Source organism: Monodelphis domestica, chromosome 1 (genome assembly GCF_027887165.1).
Source record: "Monodelphis domestica isolate mMonDom1 chromosome 1, mMonDom1.pri, whole genome shotgun sequence".
Lineage (NCBI taxonomy): Eukaryota > Metazoa > Chordata > Mammalia > Didelphimorphia > Didelphidae > Monodelphis > Monodelphis domestica.
Window position 1 is genome coordinate 75,517,472 of NC_077227.1, and position 25,026 is coordinate 75,542,497.

The 25,026-nt window shown below is 38.5% G+C and overlaps 1 protein-coding gene across 5 annotated transcripts in view; it reads left to right on the plus strand.

Annotated features, from left to right (window-relative positions):
* Positions 1 to 25,026, plus strand: part of DNMBP (dynamin binding protein) — a 129,624-nt gene that overhangs the window by 101,075 nt on the left and 3,523 nt on the right. For 4 of the 5 annotated variants that reach the window (XM_007478645.3, XM_001366214.4, XM_056801020.1 and 1 more), the window contains 10 exons: positions 6,393 to 6,586; positions 7,382 to 7,481; positions 15,914 to 16,061; positions 20,098 to 20,115; positions 20,264 to 20,463; positions 20,965 to 21,095; positions 22,005 to 22,109; positions 22,472 to 22,600; positions 23,191 to 23,523; positions 24,064 to 24,243. In XM_007478645.3, coding sequence (XP_007478707.1) covers positions 6,393 to 6,586; positions 7,382 to 7,481; positions 15,914 to 16,061; positions 20,098 to 20,115; positions 20,264 to 20,463; positions 20,965 to 21,095; positions 22,005 to 22,109; positions 22,472 to 22,600; positions 23,191 to 23,523; positions 24,064 to 24,243 — 1,538 coding nt within the window. Of the gene's footprint in view, positions 1 to 856; positions 2,100 to 6,392; positions 6,587 to 7,381; positions 7,482 to 15,913; positions 16,062 to 20,097; positions 20,116 to 20,263; positions 20,464 to 20,964; positions 21,096 to 22,004; positions 22,110 to 22,471; positions 22,601 to 23,190; positions 23,524 to 24,063; positions 24,244 to 25,026 lie in introns of those variants that run through there. The other variant, XM_016424966.2, reaches the window with a different exon arrangement.

The following is a 25,026-nucleotide window of genomic DNA, read 5'->3' on the forward strand; positions in this document are numbered from 1 at the left end:
GGACTAATTAATGATTTTATGACAAAGTAAACCAAAACTATTAGTATATCTGAAACCTGGGACTTTTTCCAGTTATTTCTGGTTGTCCACAAAGTGCTATCCAGGGAGGACACACAGAAAAAAGAAATGAAAACTCTGAGCCAAGTTACCAGAAGTGAGAACCCTTTCTTTAGGGATTTTACTGTTGACTTTTTGGCCAGTTTTAGGGGGAGGTGCAGTTACTGGGGAAAACTAGTCAGAAGCTTCCCCTTTCTTCCACCCCTTCCTCCCTAATCCCAAGATTTGGAGTTTTGATTTATGGATTTGATTTTGCTGTTTGAAAATCTTTTTTAAAGAAAAGATGCATTGTGAATTACAGTGTTAAAATAAGGCCACTAAGAGAAACTTTTTCCAAAGGAAAGAAATACTTTCTGGAGTTCCAAAGGAAAGGAGAATGGGGGCTGGGCTGAGCTGGTCGAAGAGGTGTGGTGAAACCGAAAACCGGGATTTTGAATTGAGCTGCAAGTCTGGCAGATGAGGAAAAATGCACCAAACCTTGATCAGAATTAGTTCCCATCTCTCTGTCTAATAAGGATGCTGTGAGATAATTGCTAAGTATATGTTATGTAGGGGATTTTCTAGCTATTAAACCAATTTTTGTTTTTTTTTTTAAATCAGCAGTTTAAAAGGGGAAGGAGCAGAAAATACCTTATATTTAATTAAACCTAATATTAAACAGGAAGTTGAAACAAGGTTGGGGTAGGTAGGTAGGAGGGATTGTGGGGAAATGGTCTTTATATGTTTATGGCATTTATATCCTGGAGCATAATCCAGAGCTGTCTGTTCAGATTGCCATGTTGTTGTTTCGTAGCACTTCTCCAGAAAGCCTGACCTTTGTGTTCATTTTAGGAGTATTCGTTCAATTCGGTTAAACTTTAATATGTCTTTATTGGGCAGTAGGTAGGCTCTAAGGATTTTAAAAACCCAAAACAGCCTAGGCCTTGCCCTCAATGTCCTTACTTTGCACTGTGTTCTTTAAAAAAACAAACACTTTTGTCTTTGTGTTCCTATCCCCTAGAGCAAAGCTTTAGTAATACTATCTCACCATATAAATGGATTTGGAACTAGGCAGAATTTTAGAGATCTTCCTTCACCTTTGCTCCCCTTCTTCATTTGATCAATGGAAAAATTGAACAATAAGGGAAGTTAAACGATTTACTTAATGGCTGTATTTTCCAGAACTCAAATCAGGACACTTGGTTTGGTAATGTTTTTGCAAGATTTCGTTACAAGAACTTTGTCCTATTAAAACCGGGAGTGGCCAGAAAAATTCTAAACATTTGGCCGTCATACCCTTTGTGGGTAAGGGGCTAAGGAAAGAGAAAACTACTTTCCCAGACACTCTTTAGCAGTTGGTGGGGAGCCCTCCTTGGTGTGGGCAGACTTTCCCCCCCTGGGTTGCTTCCACTTCCGTCTAATTCCTCCTAGCCAAAATTCTCTTTTTTATTTCCTGAAACAGCTGAGCTGAATACATTTAAAAAAAAAGAGGGCTCTGTAGGCCACTGAGATTTCTTCAGACTCTGGAAAGGCATACTTTAGCACTATTTGGTAATCTTGATTTAAAAACTCGTCCTTCTTTTAAAATAAAAATCTTTCTTACAGGGTGAAAGAACCAGGAAGTGCCCCCTGGAATGAATGGGAAAGGCTTGGTGTGTTAACAGTTGTTCTTCCTCCTCCACTAACGTAGCATTCCAGCTCCACCCTTTGGAAGTAGCCACGCTGAGATAGCCTCTGGGACTCTGACCTATTCATATGGAAATGCTGGAGCTGGAGAATGAAGACCCTATTCCCTGCTTGAGGGGGGACTTGGAGGGGAATGAGAGGGATTCTGGAGCTGTGGGGAAGACTCCCACAGACTCCACACTTCTTATTTCTGAAGCTGCGGGTACCATTGGGGGTTGCAGAGTCAGGCCTGGAATAGATAGGTAGGAAAAATACCTTCCTAGCTCTCTGTTCCTTGGCACCCTGCCCTCCTTAAGAATCATGTCGAAGTGATAAGATTTCCACAGCCAAAGAAAGGAGGAGGAGGACCCAAGGCCCAGTTAAAGCAAAACTCTGAGGTGAGGGATGGTTGTGGAAATATCTGAAACTTAAACCTTGCAATGGTAGAAATGCTCCCGAATCACCACCAGTGATCAGTAACCTGCCAATAATCATTTCTCTGAACTCTTCCTTACTATTTATTTTTAGGAGTTAGGGGTGGTGGAGTGGGGAGGGGTATCTGAATCCACCCTTATAATGCAGAATGCAAGAAACACTGGTAATGGCGATGAAAGGAAAACCTGCCAGAAAAGTGGAGACTGTACTGCTTTGGGGGAAGCCTCAGGATTGCTACAGATGTTATAAAAATGTGTAGTGTGTTTCTAGTGACCCAGAGAAATAAATTGGACTTCAGTTTTGCCCGTGCGCTTCTCTCTTTCTCTGTGAGCTTTTTATTCATTTAGCTAGAGAAATAATATTTTGATTTTTATATATTTTATTTAGTCAGACTACTTCAGTCTTGCAGAACTTGCTGTTTAGGGTTTTGAACTGCCAAAATTTGGAAAGAAGTCTTTTTGCCTGCCCACTTTTTTTTCCCTCCCAGGTGCTTAAGAACAAAAAGTCTGCTGTATCTGAGGACAAACTGGTCATTTAATTAAATTCGTATTTTGTAGCATGGAATAGTTCTATTTAGAGAATGCTTGGCCTGCTGAAAGGAATTTTAGCCTGGAAGTTTTGTTAGAGGGGCCTAGTCTTTACTTTGAGTTGTTAGATAAATCAGCTGTTTTTTTCTATTTGTAATTCGTTACCTCCCTTTAAAATGAGGATAGTGATTACTCTAACTACAACTTGATGCAGCATTCTTTAGTATTAATTTAATCGGTTTGGATTTTTGAGTTGATCTGACAAAACGACTGTGTAAACTCAGACGTTGTTACTTTTTTAGTTTCTTGTTTTCTTGTGAGAAACCCTACTAGATCTTTTGTCTCTATGTTGCTGGTTTCTGATTGCTGAGTAAGTGTGCTGGAACTTTGTAGCTTTAACTGTAATCTAATAAGGTTTTGTTCAGGGGAGTGGATAGTTCTTCAGGGAGTTTAAAAGGCATAAAATGAGTCAGATAAACTTCTAATTTTTCCCATTAGACACTTAAGTAACTCAAAAGATAACAAAAGTTTAATGTGTTTTTAAGAACAGTGAAGTTTCTTTATTGATAAAACAAAAACTCCCAGGTCCAATATCCTGTTGGATTTAGGACCCAAAAGAAATTTAAAAGTAAAGGTTAAAAAAAAAAACTTTAAAATGTATAGATCTAGAGAATGCCATATATGGGAATTGTTCTTTAAATAGACATTCATAGAATCATGGAATTTTTTAGCTAAAAGATTAAAGATTATCCAGTCTAATCTTCATTTTATAGATTTTGAAACCATGGATCAGATCTCAATATTTTCCCAAATCAGAACCAGGATTTTAGGCCTTAGGTTTCTATAATTATTCTTAACTAACTCCCTCCTTTCCCCATCCCCCTTTTAAGAAAGGTAAATTGTGTAATCAGTGTTGATCTGGTACTCAGCTGGATTGAGTAACTGATTAGATATAGTGAGAGATCCTCAGTTAAACAACATTTATTAAACACCTATTATATACAGAGACCCAAAGAAACATTGGAAATTTCTGGTCTCTAGGAGCTCAAAGTCTGAGGAGGGAATAAAGAGGAGAGACAACATGCAAACGACCTCTAGATAAGATTAGTTAATTAAAGTGGACTAGGAAATGCTTCTTAATAATAATTGTAATAGTTAACATCTATATAGCACTATGTGCCAGGCACTGTGCTAAGTTCTTTTTATAATTAGTATCCCATTTGATCCTCACAACAACACTGGGAGATAGGTGCTGTTATTATCCCTACTTCACAAAATGAAGAAACTGAGGCAAACACACACAGGTTAGGGTTAAAGTACTTATCTGTTGACAGCTAGTCAGTGTTTTGAGGCCAGGTTTCCTATCTCAACGCTGGGTGTTGTATCCACTGTATCATCTAGCTTAGGGGTCCCCAAACTTTTTACACAGGGGGCCAGTTCACTGTCCCTCAGACCATTGGAGGGCTGGACTATAAAAAAAACTATGAACAAATCTGTATAATGCTGTCTGGGATAGCAGAGTCTGCAGCACTGGCTGTGATGGGCCTGTCACACCTTGCACGGACCCATCACAGGCCACCACTATACCCAGCAGCAGCATGCGCAGTGTTGGACTAGTTCACCAGACTTTCCCCAACCCCTCTTCGTTCCAGGGCCTTCTCTCTGTTCATCATGCCCTCTTTATCCTGTATATGGCTGACTTTGTTTATCTTTATTATTTGTATATCTTTGTATATCTTGTCTCTCCCATTAGCTTGTGAACTCCTGAGATTAAGAACAGTCTTCTGCCTTTCTTTATATCCCCAGGCCTCAGTCCAGTGCTTGGCATGTAGTGGGGGCTTCATAAATACTTATTGATTAGCTAGAAAAAGGGGTCATGGTTGGAAAAGGAAGAGAAACTAGGCAGTGCATGGGAGTGATAGCCTGGAAAGGAACTAAGAGAGAGGAAGATAAAGCAGTGAGTGAACAGATCTGCTGTAATTTCTAGAATAAACTAACTAGCCTTTTATGATTTTCTTTTAGCAAGATGTTTTATAAACCCTAGGTAATAGAGTTTTGTGGCCAGGGCATGTGAGTGTAAAGAATGTGTTTATCCAAAATGCTTTCTAAAGAAATAAGGAGTTTCAGGAATGGCAAATAGAATTAAAAACTTGTAGCAAACTATTCCATGATTTAGGGTGATGTCTATTTTTATATTTTATTTTGCTAAGTTCCTTTCTCATTTCCCTATTTGGGTATTTAATAGTTATCTTAAATGAACAAACATTGCTCAATTTTAGTATTTGTTAAAGGAACAGATATATATTTTTTTAAACCCTTACCTTCTGTGTTGGAGTCAATTCTGTGTATTGGCTCCAAGGCAGAAGAGTGGTAAGGGCTAAGCAATGGGGGTCAAGTGACTTGCCCAGAGTCACACAGCTGGGAAGTGTCCGAGGCCAGATTTGAACCTAGGACCTCCCATCTATAGGCCTGGTTCTCAATCCACTGAGCTACCCAGCTGCCCCCAGGAACAGATATTTTGTATGAATATAGTTATGAAGAATCTGGAATTCCTTTTTGAAATCCTTCTCATTAGATGTGTAAATAAAATAGCAATGTTTTGTCAATAACTTGGTTTTTCAGATAAGTAAAAATGTTAAGTAATAAAACAAATATTTTCACTTTCAAAATCATCTAATTTGATCTCTATAAGTAAATCCTTTTAGCACTTTTCTCCATAAATATTTGAAACAAGTCATTTAAATTAAGGACCCAGGTATTAAGAATCACATCTCACTGTCAGTTGGGCATGTTTCAGTAAACCAATCAGCCAATAAATATTTATATCATTACAGTAGCTATGATAATGGAAAGAATTGTGAAAGGTTTCTTGGTGCATTGATGAAATCTTGGTTCTTAGATCCTTAGCAAAGTATGCTCAAGATAGCCCATAGTGCCAGGCTTGTTCTCCACAATTGAACATTATTCATGAAGCTTCAGGGGGACCAATTGTCACCTTGAATATTATCTCCAATTGAGCCACTAAGTCTTCTCTGGACCCTCATTCACTGTTAACTCTTTCCAGGCTTATTTTGATCCTTCCTGGAGCTGTAGTTCTTCAATATCTCTCCCTGATGTGGAACCTGTACCATTCATCTACTCTCCCTTACCAAGAACTCCTCTAGACTGGCTTAGGGAAGGATAAAAAGTACATGAGAAGTCTGACTGTACAGTTAATTGAGTGTATAGTGTTGTTGGCAAGATGAGAAAGATCTGTGTGTCTAAGAACAGCTCAAACTACCAGAGAAGGGGGCCTGTGGATTCAAGAGTGGACGCAGTAGCCATGTTCAAGGCAGGAGAATGCTCTGAACTGTGTTTCTTCTAACATGAGTGGTAATATATCCTAAATTGTCACCAATGGAGAAAGCTAGGTATCGGGAAAAGCAATGTCATATCTAGAATCGTACAGAAACTTAAAGGGATCATACTATGCGACTTGCCCTTGAACTTATCTTGTATGAACATATATTCAATGCTATATAAACATGTATATCCCAGGTGAGCAATTTGTCTTCCTTTGGGGCTCTCAAAAATCACGTCTTTTGATAAAAATGTTATGCCTCATTTAATGCTTTAGATTCCTAGCATGCTGCATCTTCTTTGGGGATGTAGGGACATCTAGATCTGTGATTTTTCTAGTGTAAACTCGAGGAACTCAAGGTGAGGCAACTGTTCTGTCTTTCTTTCTAGAAATGACTCTACTTTCATCTCATTCTGCATCCCTGGAGTCACCCTCTGTGTCTGTGGCCACAGATAATCCTGAACAGAGAATGCTGGAAAAGCGAGCCAAAGTGGTAGAAGAACTCCTCCAAACTGAAAAGGACTATGTACGGGATCTTGAGATGTGCATTGAGCAGATCATGGTGCCCCTGCAGCAGGCCCAGGTGAGACCTGAATGGAAAGGGAAACTAGCTAGCCTTGGAGGAGAATGCATGTGTCCTGAAGTCTTAGAATAGAATAAAAGCTTTTACCAACACAAGAACTTACTTAGTAAAGAACAACCGAGTGATTTCTACTGATTGAATTCTAGAAACCCCTGCTGATATTATCACCAAACTCCCCCCTCCCCCACTTGAGTCAACTACCATCTATCTTAACAAATTTGCTGCTATTCCTCCAAAGTTCCCTGTTGTTCTTACTGCTTAGGACCCTAAAAATGTCTGGAGACTGAATGTATTCTGAAAAGTGCCCACAAGTGACGGGGGGTGGGTGCAGCTACCCTATTGACTTTAGAGTTCTTCCAGTCATGTGGAGACCTGAGATAAGTGGTACCTGACTTCCCAGTCTCAGGTGTGCAGCACTATAATGCGTATTCCTAAGTGCTTCCTTCAGAAACTAGTCTGTCCCCAAGCTTCTAAGTGCTAGATGAAAATCTGTGCCCTAGGTGTCCATAATATGGCATTATCACAGGTTAGGCAGAGTATATCCATTGTGATATTTACAATGAATTAAAGAATTGATTTGGAGGAACATTTCAGGAGTAATGATGGTCTGTGATGGTGGCCTTAAGGAAGTCATGCTATATTATTAGACTTTTGATTCTGGCAACTGTGATTGCTGAAGAAAGATCTTTGTTCATGATGGGAAGTTCTGCGTGTGGAGGAAGGTGTTTTCAATGGCTGCACTGGTAAACCCATCTTTGTGAATCATTTTGTGTATTTGTCCCCTTTGTCTTTCAGGTGCAGAACATGGATTTTGAGGCACTTTTTGGAAACATCCAGATGGTGGTTAATTTCTCAAAGCAGTTGCTGGCTGCTTTAGAAACCACTGATACTGTAGGTATGGACTCCCAACTATTCCCTTTCCCTAAATCAACTTTTTCTAGACCCTGACCTGGAAAGGCCATAGAGGAAGAGTTGTACTTCTGTTTTGATTTTGTGTATAATTATGCAAGAAATATTAGGTTTGGGTTATTAATTTCATGATTTATTCACTTTTTTGGTTTGTTTATGCCACCTACTTTGGAGTCCCAAGAATCATACAGTCTTAGAGGAGGAAGAAATCCTAATGAGCATTTAGGTCAATCTCATTATTTTACAAATGAGGAAACAAGCCTTGAGCAGTTAAATAATTTGTATAAAGTCATATTTCTTAATTGGTGAAGAGTTAGAATCAGAATCTAGGTCTTTTGACTCTTATTAGTCCAACACTCTTTTCATTATATGAATCTTTCCCAAATCATCTCATATCACTTTAATTACTTCCCAGAGAATAAACAGAGGAAATAGAAGGAAATGCCACTCTGACTTAGCAATTTTAGTAAAATAGTAGCTGATTAAAGTATCCCCAATTTAATTGGTAACTTGAGAATTTTGGAAGAACCAAAATGCCTAAAGATTTGCCTGGAATGATGTCCAACTCCTTAAAGTTACCTGTTTCAATTTTGTCCATTTTTCCTCAGTTACAAGTCATGTTCTTCCCCTCCCCTCCCCTCCCCCCTCCTATAGCCAACACACCATTCCACTGTGTTTTACATGTGTCTTTGATCAAAACTTATTTCCATGTTGTTGATGTCTGCATTAGGGTGATCATTTAGAGTCTACGTCCCCAATCATATCCCCATCGACCCATGTGATCAAGCAATTGTTTTTCTTCTGTGTTTCTCCTCCCACAGTTCTTCCTTTGGATGTGGAGAGTGTTCTTTCTCATAAGTCCCTCAGAATTGTTTTGGATCATTGCATTGCTGCTAGTAGAGAAGTCTATTACATTCGATTGTACCACAGTGTATCAGTCTCTGTGTACAATGTTCTCCTGGTTCTGCTCCTCTCACTCTGCATCAATTCCTGGAGGTCGTTCCAGTTCACATGGAATTCCTCCAGTTCATTATTCCTTTGAGCACAATAACATTCCATCACCAACATATACCACCATTTGTTCAGCCATTCCCCAATCGAAGGGCATCCTCTCATTTTCCAATTCTTTGCCACCACAAAGAATATGGCTATGAATATTCTTTTTTTTTTCAATTTGAATTAATTTATTTAGTCAATTTAGGACATTATTCCTTGGTTTCAATAATCACAATATTTCCCTCCCTCCCTTCCACCCATCCTTCCCGCAGCCGACACACAATTCCACTGGGTATTACATGTGTCCTTGATCAGAACCCATTTCCATGTTGTTGGTGTTTGCACTAGGATGTTCATTTAGAGTCTACATCCCCAACCATATCCCCCTCGACCCATGTAGCCAAGCAGTTGTTTTTCTTTGGTGTTACTACTCTCACATTTTTCCTCTGAATGAGGTTAGTGGTTTTTCTCGTAGATTCCTCCAGGTTGTTCAGGATCACTGCATTGCCACTAATGGAGAAGTCCATTACATCTGATTGTACCACAGTGTATTAGTCTCTGTGTACAATGTTCTCCTGGTTCTGCTCCTCTCACTCTGCATCACTTCCTGGAGGTTGTTCCAGTCCCCATGAAATTCCTCCTCTTTATTATTCCTTTGAGCACAATAGTATTCCATCACCAACATATACCACAATGTGTTCAGCCATTCCCCAATTGAAGGGCATCCCCTCATTTTCCAATTTTTTGCCACCACAAAGAATGCAGCTATGAATATTTTTGTACATGTCTTTTTCCTTCTTATCTCTTTGGGGTACAAACCCAGCAGTGCTATGGCTGGATCAAAGGGCAGACAATCTTTTATCGCCCTTTGGGCATAGTTCCAAATTGCCCTCCAGAATGGCTGGATCAATCCACAACTCCACCAGCAATGCATTAATGTCCCAATTTTGCCATTCCCTCCAACATTCATTACTTTCCTTTGCTATCATGTTAGCTAATCTGCTAAGTGTAAGGTTGTTTTGTTCAGAGTTGTTTTGATTTGCATTTCTCTGATTATACAAGATTTAGAACACTTTTTCATGTGCTTATTAATAGTTTTGATTTTTTTATCTGAATATTGCCTATTCATGTCCCTTGCCCATTTATCAATTGGGGAATGCCTTTTTTTTTTGTACAATTGATTTAGCTATTTATAAATTTGAGTAATTAGACCTTGTCGGAGGTTTTTGTTATGAAGATTTTTTCCCCAATTTGTTGTTTCCCTTATTTTGGTTGCATTGGTTTTGTTTTATAAAAACTTTTTAATTTAATGTAATCAAAATGACATCAAAAAACAATTTTTAGCATTTATTTTCTAAAATTTCGAGTTCCAAATTTCTCCTTCCCTTGTACCCTCCTTGAGATAATAAGCAATTTAATCTAAATTATACTTGTGCAATCATGCAAAAACATCCTTCCATATTGGTCATGTTGTGGAAGAAGACTCATATTCTCATAAAACTGAGAAGACTCACAGTTTTATGGCTCTTTGGGCAAAGTTCCAAATCACTTTCTAGAATGATGGAATCAATTTCCAACTCAGGAACTTATTTTTAGAGTAACACCATGATACCTTCATGTAGTAGGCAGTCATTAAATACTTTATCTGAACTAATTATTTTCTTTCTATCCCACTAAAAAAAATTTAGCTTCTCTACTATATCTGTTAGTGGCATCACAATTTTTCCAATATTTTGGGCTAGAAGCCTTGGAATGACCTTTGACTCTTCGTCCCCTATGTCCAATATACACCATATTTTGTCATTTAAAAATATTTTTTAAGAATATTTTTCTATTGTTACATGATTTCCCCCTTTCCCTACTCTTTCTTCTCCTTTCCTGGAGCTGACAAGCCATTCCACTGGGTTATACATGTATTATTGTTCAAAACCTATTTCCATGTTATTCATATTTGCAGTGGAGTGATATTTTTAACATCAAAACCCCAATCATATCCCCATCGAACCACGTGATTGATCATGTTTTTCTTGTGCATTTCTGTTTCCACAGTTCTTCCTCTGGATGTGGATAGCATTCTTTCTCATAAGTTCCTCTGTATTGTCTTGTTATTTCTTTAGTAGCAGTATTTCCCTAGTTTATCACTGCCACCACCCTGTTCTCAGCTATTCTTATTAGCTCATGCCTAAATTATAGCAACTGCTTACCTGGTATTCTTGCCTTTTATTATTTACCCATCTTACTACAATAATTTCATCCAGAAGGTTAATCAGTGCAAGAGGAAAACCAGAAAACCCCCCAAAATGCCTTAATTGGCATATAACTTGAATTGCTTACCATACACAGAATTGGCTATCAAAGGCCAATACTATGTTAGAATATGAATTCATCTGTAAATTCTTGTGAAGAAGCTGAATATTATTCAGAGAGCACCAGGGAAGGCATATAATGGGTGTAATAATCATCCAAGGAATCATTCTGAAGAACAGGAGTAATGGGCATCATTAAATAATTATATGGTAAGAAGAAAAGATGGGCTAGTCATGACAATATTAAAAATTATAAGTAATATACTGTAATACTCTCATTGGCACCCTTGTAATATCAGAGAGAAAAAATGAAAAAGACTTCTAAAATGTTAGGTGTAACCCTGTTCCTTCTTTTGGGAGTCTGTGGATAAGAGTTGTATAGCAGAGGTAAGCATGAATTGGTTATCATCTCCATTACTAGAGAGGATTCCTGAATCAGTGAGATCACAGAACCATTTTTCTTTCTTCATTTTCATACATAAAGTTGTTTTTATTATATAAAGTAATTTAGATTAATCGTGACATCCTCCCCAAAAGTTGATATAGCAACCCAACACTTTTTTAATGGCCCTTTAAAAAAACAAAGCCAGTGCCAGGGATAGAATAGAGGCCTTGGAATTTCAGGCTTCTGTTCTTGTATGTCAGAGATCTCTGTGGAGGGCTTATATAAAGTTCCTTAAAAGTCTTATAATGATAGTTGAGGGATAGGAGCTGACACTAAATTTTCTGATTAGGGCAATGGATTGGGAGATTATTTTCATCATTGATACTTCGGGGGTGGAAGAGTCTTAAATATTTAATTACATAGCTTGTGAGCAGGTACTTGAGAAAAAAATGTGCAGAATAAAACCAAATAAATACATAGAAAATCACTCTTTGCTTTAACAAAATTAACAGAATATTTAAGGGACTATTGAAACTTTATTAGATATAGTAAATACAAAAAAATTCCACCTATTTACATATAAGTTTAGAGAAAAGACATAGAAGTCTGGTATATGAAGACCACGTGGAAGTAAGGGGAGTTGGGCTTTAAAGAACAGAAAGGATATTTTTGCATTTAGAGAAAATGAGAAAAACTACCTAGTTGAAGCAGAGAATCAACATAAGAAGAGTGGAAAATAAGAACAGGATAAATGAGAGAATCAAGATTTTAGATGGACTTAAAAAAGCCAAGTAAAGGAATTTGGATTTGATTTATGTAACTTTTTCAATTCAGTCAGTAAGCATTTATATACCAAATCAGTACTAGGTGCTAGGAACAGAAAGTCAAAAACAAAACAGTCTCTGCCCTCCAGGAGCTTACATTCTATAGGGAGGGACAACAAGTATATACTTACTAATATATGCAAAATGCACATAAGGTTATTTGTAGGGAAAGATCTCGTGGGAACTGGGATAGGTCTCTTGCAGGAGAGGGTTATTTGAGTTGAGCTTTGAAGGAAATGAGATTCTAAGAGGGAAAAGTGAGGAAGGAGTCCATTCCAGGACTTAAAGCTAATCTTTAAAGGCAGCGACAAAAAATGGTATATTGTGTTTGAGGAACAAGATGACCAGTTTGGCTGGGCAAAAGATTGCATGAAGGGAAATAATCTATAATAAGGTTAGGAAGCTAGCTTGGAGATAGTTTGTGAAATGATTTGATGCCCTTTTTGAAAAGAATGACATGAAGTACCGTGTTTTAGGGAGATTACTCTGGTAGTAGTATCCAAGTTAGATTGGAAAGATCACCGTCAGTGAGACACCAATTAGACTTCTACAGTCATGAAGAATGAGGTGTTAGGAACTGAATAGAATTGTAGCAATGAGATGTGGAGGATAAAGTAGAAGGAGAAACATAGCTGACTCCTAAGATTACTTGTGTCATGATAATGCTGTTTATAGAAATCAGTGAATTAGGGGGCAGCTAGGTAGCTCAGTGGATTGAGAGTCAGGCCTAGAGATGGGAGGTTTTAGGTTCAAATCTGGCCTCAGACACTTCCCAGCTGTGGGACCCTGGGCAAGTCACTTGACCCCCATTGCCTAGCCCTTACCACTCTTCTGCCTTGGAAGCAATACACAGTATTAATTCCAAGATGGAAGGTAAGAGTTAAAAAAAAAAATCAGTGAATTAGATGCTCTCTCCTTTAATAGAGCATGATGGATGTAGAAAGGAGTTACTATTACTGTGTCTTTACTTAAATGTTTTCCTTTATTACAAGGAAGGATATAATGGGTAGGAGTTATTTAAGAGGAAATGACTAGTGTCCAAAATAAGGTAACAAATGAATCTTTAAAATAAGAAATAATAAGTGAATTGGCAGGAAATCAAAGTAGAAATGTCCTCAAGATAGTTGAAATTACAGGACCAAGGTCATGTGAAAATGGAAGACCAAAGATATATATATATATATTTGGGAGACATTATAAAAAAGAGTTGTACCTTTGGGAGAAGATGAGCTTTTTAAGGGAGAGAATATAGAGGAAAGAACAGAGGGCCAAGGATTTCAGGAAATGATAGTTCTTTTGAGCCAGACAGAATGTCAATGAAGAGACAGAAAAGGAATAGGTAGAATATATCTTGTAGGATTTGAGAAACCTATATTAGCCAGTTTTAAGAAGTTGGGCAAGGGATTTATGAGAAAGAATGCTATCCACATCAAAAGAAAGTAGAAACACAGAAGAAAGACAAATTACTTTTATCATTTTTCTTGTTTATATGGATATATGATTGAGGGTTTTGGTTTTAAAAGATTGCTCTGTTGCAAAAATGAATATATAATGGGTATAAGTGATAACATTTGTATAACCCAGTGGAAGTGCATATTGGATCTGAAGAAAATGAAATATGTAAACATGGAAAAATATTTTTAAAATTAAAAAAAGTAGGGCTTGATCCAGTGGTTTCAAATGCAAAAGAGTCAAGAAAAAATGAGAACTGAGTAGGTGGCACTGAATTTATCTAAAAGGGAAGTTATTAGCACTACCTTTAGAAACAGCAATTTATCATAGTTGTGGATGGAGAGAATGGTGAAATATTGGCTAATGAGTAATTTATTCAAGAAATTTTACTATGCAAAGATTAATAAATTGTATGGTAGGATGTTCAAGTGGTGATTTTTTTTTTCAAACTAAGGGAGACATGCATGTTTGAAGACAGAAGTGAATGATTGTGTGAAGAATGCACCGTAGGCAGGAAGTGATATCAATCTGGAGGTTAGAGAAGGTTGTTAGTCTTATAAAAGAAAGCACCTCTACTGAGACTAGATGGTAAACATACTATGTGTTGTTGTCTGGAGACACAAAACAAAAATGAAAAACAATCCTTAAATTCTACTGGGACATACAACAAACATTTAAACTATACAAGATGATTTAAGGACAAATAAAACACAAACTCAGGGATCAGAAAAGTAGCATATGACCTGAATCTTAAGGGAAACTTTAAGATTCTAAGAGGTAGAGATGAGGAAGAAATATTTTACTAGCAAGTAGGAGACAGGAAGACCTCTATAGAGACACAAGAAGCAGGAAATGGAATGCTGATGACTGGTTTCAAATTGTGAAGGGCTTTAAGACAAAATGGAGCCAATGGAGTTTGAGTAGGGAATAGTCAGAACTGAGCTTAAGAAAAATTAGTTTGGCAGCTTTGAGGAGGATGAGTTGGAATAGAGAGAGATGAGGAGAGGAAACCAATAAAGAGGCTATTTCTGTTCTTCATTAGGGTATGGGGGCTTGAACTAGACTGATGACTTAGATGAAAGTAGTTGTATACAAGAAATATTGTGGAGATAATGACAATATTTGGCAACTATTTGAATGGGATGAGGGAGATTGAGAAGTCAAGAATACACCAAGATTATGAACCTGGAGACTGGAAAGATAGTAACATTCTTGACAAAAATAGAATTTGATAAAGGAGAGATTTTGGGGGGAAATATAATGAATTTTGTTTTGGACATGTTGAATTTATTGAGATGTCTAGGAAAGTACAAATGGGTTCCACTACCACCATGATGATTAATTAATTGGGGGAAAATTAGAGCAGGTCAGCTCTCTACATAAATCGATACTGAATATCACTTAGGGTTCAAAGGAGGAGTGAATAACAATGAAAGTGTAGATTCTTTCTAGAATTTCTATAATTGAGAGGAAAAAGAAGATATTAGCATGAGGTCTTGGAAGAGTCAAGGAAAGATTTTTAGGATAAAGAAGATCTGAGAATATAGGTCAAGAAAGAAGCTGGTGGGGATAGGGTGGGGATATATGGATAGTTGCATAAGAGAGGGGAAGAGATGTTTTATAGGCCAAGATCCTAGAAGATGTTGGAAGGGATGGGATTGAGGTATTAGAAGAATAGTTAACCTTGGCAAGGAAGAGACCATCTCTTCTTTTTTTAAGACTTGAGGGAAAAGGAGAAAAGAGGCAGGGACATTGAGAATTTTAGCAGACTGGCAAAATTCTAAATCTGAGAATTCTAAAGACCCTGATTTTCTCAGTTCTCTGGATAGTCTTTTAGAATCTATTTAAAATTTCTGAAATTTGGGTAAATGTGGATAATATCCTATCATATCTGTATTTCAAATTCACATACTATCTGGCCATTGAGGAAATTGTTATACTTTAAAGGTTTATTTAATACTTAAAGGAAAATAAAAACAAATGGAAGCTGAAATTTTCTAATATAGTTCTTGGTGTTTTTATTTTAAAAGGGCCATATCTCACTTCTTGAATTTCTTTCAGTATTCTTACTCTTTTAGTTGGGAGTAGTAGACTAATGAATTTGGTAATAAATGATAGATACCAATGTAATTTTTTTTTAACTCTTACCTTCTGTCTTGGAATCAATGCTGTATATGGGTTCCAAGACAGAAGAATGATGTGGTAAGTAACTTGCTCAGGGTCACACGGGTAGGAAGTATCTGAGCCAGATTTGATCCTGGGACCATTTCTAGACCTGACTCTATCCATTTAGCCCCCTCGCTATCCCCTAGATATTACTTTCTAACCACAATTCCAACTCTGTATTACCTTTGTGTTAACATACTGTGCTTGAAATAACTTAGAAGATGAATTCGGTCAAGTGCAAGGAAGTTATTTACACTTGAAATACTTAATATCCCTCTCTGTTTTTAAGGGCCTGTTTTCCTAGAGCATCGGGATGAGCTTGAGGGGGTATACAAAGTTTACTGCCAGAATCATGACGAGGCCATTGCCCTGTTGGAGATCTATGAGAAAGAGGAGAAGATCCAGAAGCATCTGTTAGAATACTTGGAAAACCTTAAGTAAGAACTTGGGCCTTTTGGACCCTCCCTCAGTCCCTCACATCTTTCTACCTTCTCTTTGCTTTTTTTACTCTCTTACCACTCTTCCTTCCTCTTAACTATTTCCTGTTTTATAACTCAGCCTGCATGTCAAGGAGATGTTTATAAATCATAGAATCCTTAAAGTGAGAAGGAGTCTTAAATAGTTCAGCCCTAAAATCCCAGAATGTCCATGGAACCAACCCAAATTCCTAGCTACCCAAAAAATGACTTTGGAATTAATTCAAAGACCTAGGATATCATTTAAAGTTTGGAGGAGGTAACTCAGGGCAGGGAGGAGGGAAAGATAGAAGGATGACTTTTTGTTTTTAGTTAAACTTTTCACTAGAAGTAACATTAAACATCACTACAAACATTTCTTGGTATATTAATGCATATTGTAATGTAATATTCATACAGAATGTATAATAGAATACATATACATACAATATAGAACACCCTATGTTTATGTATACTACATGATTACATATAGGATATAACTATATCGATATATACCATGTAATTATATATTCATATATGCTATATTATATATTAACACTCTTATTGTATTATGATGTATTACACATAAACCAAATATAATTCTATTAATAATGATTAACATGAATTAATTTCAGTATATAAAATGATTTACATGAATTAATTTCAGTATATAAACTATCAGTCCCACCCTCATAAGTCATTATCAGAATTCTTTGCCAATTCTTGCCTTAGTTTATCTTATTTTACTTTATTATGTAGTTCTTCCCTACCCCACAGTATGAAAGTGACTGTTCTTGAAGATTGTATCAAAACAGCTCCAGCTTTGACAGGTCATCTTGAGTTGCAATGGTCCTGCACAAAGTTGGGTGCCAGTTCTATGACTGGCTGTCTGTTACCTGAGGACCAGCCTCACAAAGTTCAGAGCGTTTAATGGTCAGAGGGTAATGTTTTCTGTTGTCCACAAAATTTCATGAATTTTGTCTACTATGTTTTGGAGGGATTTTAGTTTATATCTGTACCTACACCAGAGAAATTATAGGTCCTCAAGTATTTAAGAGTTGTGTGCCTGGTATTATACTAGATTCTATAAAAAGCCTTAAAATTTTTTTATGTTCTTTTTTGTCACGAATTTAATTAACATCAACAAACATAACAAAAGTACATATTAATTTAACACAGTAATAACAAAACTGCCCTGCTCATCTGTGTCTCCTTCTGAGCTTCTTTCTCTTGGACATTTTAAAATGTTTCTTTGATGTTCTTTTCATTTTCCTTTGGTTGTATCAGTATTACTCCCTACCAACTCTGCCTCCAACTCTACTTTCAACCCCCTCCTCCAATAAAAACTGTCTCTTAACAAAATATAAATATAATTAGTCTAAACAAACCTACGCATTGGTCATTTCTGAAAATATATGTCTTGTTCTGTCTTTAATTCAACTGTTCTCAAAAATGGTCCCTAGGGCCATCTTCAGGGAGTCTGCAAGGTCAGAACTGTTTCCATAATAATAGAAAGTCATTTTAATTTCTGATACAATAAATATCAGTGAATATAATCCATGTAAACATGAGCCATTTGGAGCATTCTTTTTTTAAGTATTACTTTCTGTCTTAGAATTGATACTAAGTATTGGTTCCAAGGCAGAATTGGGTGTTAAGTGATTCACCCAGGGTCACACAGCTAGGTAGTGTCTGATGCCAAATTTGAATCCAAATACTCCAAACTCCAGGCCTAGCACTCTATCCAGGTTGCTACCTAGCTGCCCCCCCCCCCTTTTTTTTTTACTGTAAAGGGGTCGTTGAGGCAGCTAGGTGGTATATTGTTTAGAGTACTATGGTTGGAGTCAGGAAAACCTGAGTTCAAATTCAGGTTCAGCCACTTACTAGCTTTGACCTACACTTAACGAGGGAGGGGGAGGGAGAGAGAATGAGAATGGGAGAGAGAATGGGAGAGAGAATGTCAAGGGATTCTGAGACCAAAAAGGCTGAGAAGAGCTACTTGACTCGGCTGCCTGGCTGCCCTTTTCCCTAGAGGTAGAAAGCATGCTTCATCATGAGGAGAGAAGCTCTCTCAGCAGTCAAATCCTGGATTCTCAGTTTATTTTGAGTCTTTTCTGATGACTCTGCCTCCCATAACTTTTCCTTGAACTGCTTTTTTATTCCCATAACATCCTCATCAATTCAAGGGTTATTTCTCTGCTCTTCTATGTCGTACTTGTGCATGCACATCACCATCATTCCCAGACAAAATCAGTGCTTTCCTTTTCGTGCCACAGCCCTAAATGAGGTTTTATCAGCTTAATCTTTAAAAGGGAATAAAAATAGGTATCTCGGTTTTAAAAATCATGGAGAAATTGTGGGGGGAGGATGGGGGATACCTGGGGAGCTTTCCCTGCTGTCTTTCCAGCCTTGGCCAGTTACACCAGAGTGAATGTGCTAATCCTGAGGCAGGCATGAGTGTGGGTGTGAAGAGGAAAGTCTTACTGATTTTAATATCTCTTCTATACACTCCTTTTCTCTCCTTAGGCCCTGCCACCACCCTGTTGCAAAGCTTCATCTCATTCTGGGCTATTTCAGTAGCTGGTTGGTCTCTTGGCTACAGATCTCTCTCTCTGCTTTGGGCCATTCTCTACTTGGTCATCAAAATGTTCTTTCTAAAGAACAAGTCATTGGGGCAGCTAGGTGGCCCAGTGGATTGAGAGCCAGACTTAGAGACAGAGATGATTCAAATGTTGCCTCAGACACCCCCTAACTGTGTGACCCTGGTCAAGTCACTTAACCCCATTGCCTAATTCTTTCTAATCTTCTGTCCTAGAACCCATATTCAGTCTAAGATGGAAGAAAAGGGCTTAAAAAAAAAAAAACAAGGCTGACCATGTCACCCCCCAACTCAATAGAATCTGATGGCTCTTGGCTTAGGACAAAATACAAAATTCTTTATTTGGCCTTTAAAGTCTTTCCCTGGTCCCTTCCTATCTTTCTAGTTTTCCTGTACTTCAACCCCTTCAACCTACTGTGCCGATCAGTGACTTTGGCTTCCTCCATCCTCACTGCACATGACACGTCCTCTTCCAGTTCTGACCATTTTTCCTGGCTGTCCTTCATGCCCTTCTCATCTTCACCTGACTTCCCAGGCTTCCCTCCAGTGCCAGCTAAAGAAGCCTTCCCAGGCCCTCTCTGGATCGTCTCCATTTATCCTAGTTGTCCTGTCCATGATCTTGTTATTAAATAGCTATTTGTATTACATTCTAAACTCCTTAAGGTCTTTTTTGGTATCCTCTGTGCTAAGCCTAGTACCTGACACATAGTAGATGCTTAATAAAAAAATGTCTTGAGGCAAACAAGGTTAAGTAAGTGACTTGCTTAGGGTCACCCAGCTAGTAAATATCTGAGGCCAGAGTTAACCAGGAGTCTTCCTCACTTTGGGCCCAGTGCTTTTTCCACTGTCTTATTGACTGACGTTGTTAGCTTAGAGAAACTCCTTCCCTCCAACTGGTAGTTGTCAGGGATCATTGAATTAGAGTCAGGAATCTACCGGGGACAGGAAAGGTGAGTTAGATGAGCATCCTCAACATTTTGAGAGTTCACCCACGCTTTATTGCTAAGAGAAAAAAGAGGAAGAGTGAAGGCTTTAACCACTCTCCTGCTACCCTTGCCAGCGTCACCTCACCAAAGTAACCCGTGTATTTCTGTAATTTTATTTGATGCTGAGTCTCAGCGGCCACTTCGTTATCAGGAAAAGGAGGCCTCGCTCCAGTATCAGGAAGTCCCTGTTGTGGGGTCTAAGCACTGACATCATGGGGCAGTTTTTCTTCCATAGGCTTAAAAATTGAGGGTTAATTGGATAGCCCTCAGTGACACCGAAATTAGAATGGGCAAAAGGGGGGGGGGTGCCTTCTGAATGCTCTTCAGCAACATTTCAACCTCGTTGGCAGTACTTGCTTGTGCCTTGAGATCGATGTGGAAATCCTCTAACAAGTTGTCTCTTTTCTTTTTCATATTCTCTGCTGCCCTCTAGGAGCCTGTACAGTGAATGGTAAGTTCCCTTGTTACTTGCTCTGTAAATTCATTCATTTCTTCATTGATTTTTCCCATGTAATTTTTTTAAGTTCACATATTATGTGTTGGATTTAATTGACACAAAAATTGTGATGAATGATGAAAACATCTTTCTTCTCTTACAGGGGCTGTGCAAACTACATCAACTTGGGCTCCTTCCTCATCAAACCAGTACAGAGAGTTATGCGGTACCCACTGCTGCTAATGGAACTCCTGAATTCCACCCCTGAGTCTCACCCTGATAAAGTTCCCTTAACCGCCGCTGTCCTCGCTGTTAAAGAGATCAATGCCAACATCAATGAATATAAACGTCGGAAGGACCTAGGTAAGATTGGCATGACAGAATTCCTAGAAAAGGAGGAGGGTACGATAATAAAATCCCTTTTTCAAAAACGTTGGCAGAACAGATACTAAAGTAGAGAATGGTGGAATTGGGTGTGTGTGTGGGGGGGGTATGATTGTTATAAATGGTCATTCTAAATTAAGTAACCACAAACAAAAGTCAACATTTAGATACATAGTTAAATAAATGAAGTCATACTACAACTGTAAACTTTTATTTAGCTCTGTAACTCTAACAAGATAGTAACAAAAATACTATTTGTTTTCATGTTCCCTTCTGAGCTCTTTTTTATGTTGCATATTTTTAGGGATTTTATTGTTATAATTTTTACATATTTATAGTCCAAGTGTCATTCTGATTCTTCATTGAAATGGAGATTGGATATTATTTTGGTACTAACGCCCAATATTATAGCCCAATACTATATTCCCTATCAGTTTTTTAGAGTACTTATTTGGTCACAACTTGAATTCTGCTTTTTAGTCCTCAAGTACCGTAAAGGAGATGAAGACAGCCTTATGGAGAAAATATCCAAACTTAACATCCACTCCATCATCAAGAAATCCAACCGAGTGAGCAGTCACCTGAAGCATCTCACTGGCTTTGCGCCTCAGGTAAGATCCTAGTATGTTTGTTCATAATTAGCTGGTGTAGCTATTCATACGTGAATTCTAGGTTTGAGATTGAGTTGAAGGAGAAAAAACCATTTTCTCAGGAATAGAGCCTCCTATGTCTCTTGGAATATATACCAGAATTTAGAGAATGACTTCTAACACATTGCTTCATTAATCCCCAGGAATATACGACCTTCCTTCTCCTCCCACCATAATTTCATTCCAGAAATTTTATCCTTTCCTTAGGTCACCACTATAGTGTTTGCCAGCAGTTAAGTTTAGGAACTTAAAGTCACTGAAGCTGCAGATTCATTTGTTCCTTCAATATATAATTGAGAATATTGATATATGAAACTTAATTCTTGACCAAAAAGAGTTATAATGCAGAGATAAGACTTAACATACATTAAAAAAGAAAAACAAAATATAGATTAATTGTGTGATTATATAATGTGTCCCACAAGTTCCTTATAGTTCACAAGAAGGAACAGTGAAGTCTGAGGTATTTAGTAGAAACTTCATGGAAGAAGTGATATTTTAGGTGAGCCTTAAATGCCATAAAAGAGTTAAGTCCATGGAGAAAAGAGAAAAGCTTTACCAGAGTAAGGGAACAAGGAGAGCATGAAGGCTAGAATTAGTACAGCCTATGCCAGGGACAATAATAAGAGCTACCTGATCAGACCAGGACAACATTTTTTGTGAAAGAATGGCAAGAAATGAGGTTGGATAGATTAAAAAGAGACTCAAATTGTATTTGGCGTGGAGTGGCTAGCATAGCAATTTAGGTTTGGTTCTTTCAGAAATTGGGAGCCAGACAGAATATTATAAATATAAATATGTAAATACTTAAGTATGTGGCTTGATTATGGCCTGTAAGACCATGTGCATTGATTTGTTTATTTTGAACAGATAAAAGATGAAGCATTTGAAGAAACTGAGAAGAACTTCAGAATGCAGGAAAGACTCATTAAGTCTTTTATCCGAGACCTTTCCCTCTACCTTCAGCATATTCGTGTGAGTAAATAATCAACCAGTTAAGTTCAGATATTGTTTACTTACTTAAATTTGTCAAAACATTTTGTTTTAATGTGAGTCTCCTAAAAATATTTTTCTCCAACCCAATAGGATTTGTTAAAAGGTTATTAACAGAAAAGAGAGATATCCTTAAATTTTGAGAGTGTGGTTGATAGACCTCAAAAAGGGACAACTTCCTCATTTGATAGACTGAAAGCTGAAACTTAGAGGGGTTAAGTAACAAAGTTATACAGAAGGTTTTAAGGAAATTTGAACCCCGTTTTTCTGACTTTAAATCTAATTGTCTTTTAAATGCAGTAGGTTGCTTTATTTATAGGCATTTATTATGATTTCTGCTCCAGGAGTCAGCATGTATGAAAGTTTTGGCTGCTATCAGCATGTGGGATGTATGCATGGAGAAGGGAAATGGAGACTTAGAGCAATTTGAGAAAGTGCACCGTTATATCAGTGACCAGCTCTTCACAGATTTTGTAAGTGACCGTCTCTGATACTACTTCTTACACACTGGCCTCCTTTCTACTCATCGCTCTCTTTGACATCCAGGTCCTGACAAAAATTCTAGAAATGTAAATATACAGGAATTACTTATAGACTCTTGAGGTGCACTCAGGATTCAGGTTTTTTGGAAAATAGTGTCCATTTAAGTTATATTCAAGCCATACAAATTGAAAATAATCAAATCTTGGTTGCAGTTTGAATAATCGTAATTTTTTAGGTGTATCATTTGACATTGTCAGTCTACGTTAATTGGTGAAACCTCAGATAGAAATCTAATTTAACGTCATTATTAAACCTATTTCTTTGCCTCTTTCTGACTGTTGGGCAAATTGGAGAGGTGAGTAAGAGACATTTAAAATGGAGAAGTAATACTCTCAGTTCATCGTGGTGTGCCATGGATGAGCGTCATTCTGCCATGAATCCTTACAGGTATCTATATCACAGCATGTGAACAAAAACCAAAAGTGGGCGAACGGTACAGCTTGTGACAAAGTGAGGCTGAGTGTCAGGGCTCGCAGAGCAAGTCATTCGCCCCAGCAACATCCCTTCCTCTTCCCCACAGAAAGAGAGGACTGAGCGGCTCGTCATCTCCCCCCTGAACCAGCTTCTGAGCATGTTCACGGGACCCCACAAGCTGGTCCAGAAGCGCTTCGATAAGTTATTGGACTTCTACAATTGCACAGAGCGGGCCGAGAAACTGAAGGACAAAAAAACTCTGGAAGAGCTGCAGTCTGCCCGGAACAACTACGAGGCCCTGAATGCCCAGTTGCTGGACGAACTCCCCAAGTTCAGACATTACGCGCAAGGCCTCTTCTCCAACTGCATCCACGGCTACGCGGAGGCACACTGCGATTTTGTGCAGCGGGCCCTCAAGGAGTTGCAGCCGCTCCTCGCAGTGAGTGCCTGGTTGCCTTGAGGGTGGGGAGGGAAGAGCGTGAGCTGGTGAGCCGTGTCAATCCCAGCAAGTAGATCTGAGCCCGGCTTGCTATGCTTTGCATTCTTTATCTTGTTATGGTTGTGAGCCTTCCTCATTCCATCAGAACTGAGCCGTCTGCGCTCATCTAGTTCGCCCTTCCTTCAGCCAATTTTCCCAACAGTGGTCAGCCAGCAGCACACCGTTACTGGACCCCTCAGTCCCTGGCATGGTATCTCTTCTATTGAGACAAAGTAGATCCCCCTGAAACGCCCGCCTGTTAGCAAACAAGCCCTCTGATCTCCCTCCCGCCCCCTTTGAGATACGTGCAGCCCGCCGCCCCGCGCCCTCCGAGGCTGACATGAAAATCCTCCCGTCCTGGCTGATACTCAGACTCGGGTGGAGGGGCCTGGAGCGGAGCCTTCATTTGCAGATTGATTGTGCTGGAATCATGCCTTCCCGCAGCTCTGATCTCGGATTCTTTTCTTGCCTCATTGTGGCTCTCCTCCGTGGGGGCTCTAGCTGCTTAAAGTCGCTGACAGAGAGGGAAACCTTATTGCCATCTTCCATGAGGAGCACAGCCGAGTCCTTCAGCAGCTCCAGGTTTTCACCTTCTTCCCAGAGTCTCTCCCAGCCACGAAGAGGCCCTTTGAGAGAAAAACTACGGAACGCCAGTCTTCCCGGAAGCCTCTTCAGGGTCTGGTGAGTCCAAGACTGCCTCTGTGCATCCAGTTTGTGTGCCCAAGCCAGAAGCTCTCCTCCCAAAGTGATAGGAGCTTAAATCTCAGTCTCAGTTCTCTCAGGGATACCTGGATTAGTGAGTGCGTTTTCACGCCATTTCTTTTTCCCCCCATTCATTTCCCTGAAAAGCTTACTGTGGATCTAATCCTGATAATCAGAAGGGATCCCTTATTAAAATCACAGTCTATCGGGTCATTCTTTATTGTATGATAAAAGAGGTATCTTTAAAAAAATTCCAACTTTTCCCACTTTGATTTTTTAAAAATTAACTCTTTGTTAATGCTTTTTGTTTTTATATCAACCTGATCTCTACACAAACTAATGAACTTTTCCTCCTCACATAATAAAAACAAGTAAGGCAAACCAACTCATGTGGAGATTGTTTGTAACCGCAGAGGTTCATAGTCTCCCCATCACCCCCCACTTCTCCATAGAAGGAGGGAAGAGAGGTGTGTCCCCAGAACGGTCATTGCAGGGACATAGTATTTGGCTTTGTTTGACTCATTTTATTTATATAACTGGACATTGTGTATATTTTCCTGATTCAACTCATTTCATTCAACCGTTCACCCATTTTTCTTCTGAATTCTTCCTATTTGGTTTCTTATAGCACAAGAATATTCTCATTCCCCAATTTACTTACCTGCTTCAGGCACCTACTTTTTTCTTCCACAAAACGATAGAAATAAAGATAAAATAAGGTTAAGTTTTCTTAACTCCGTCAGATAGCAAACCATTAAATAA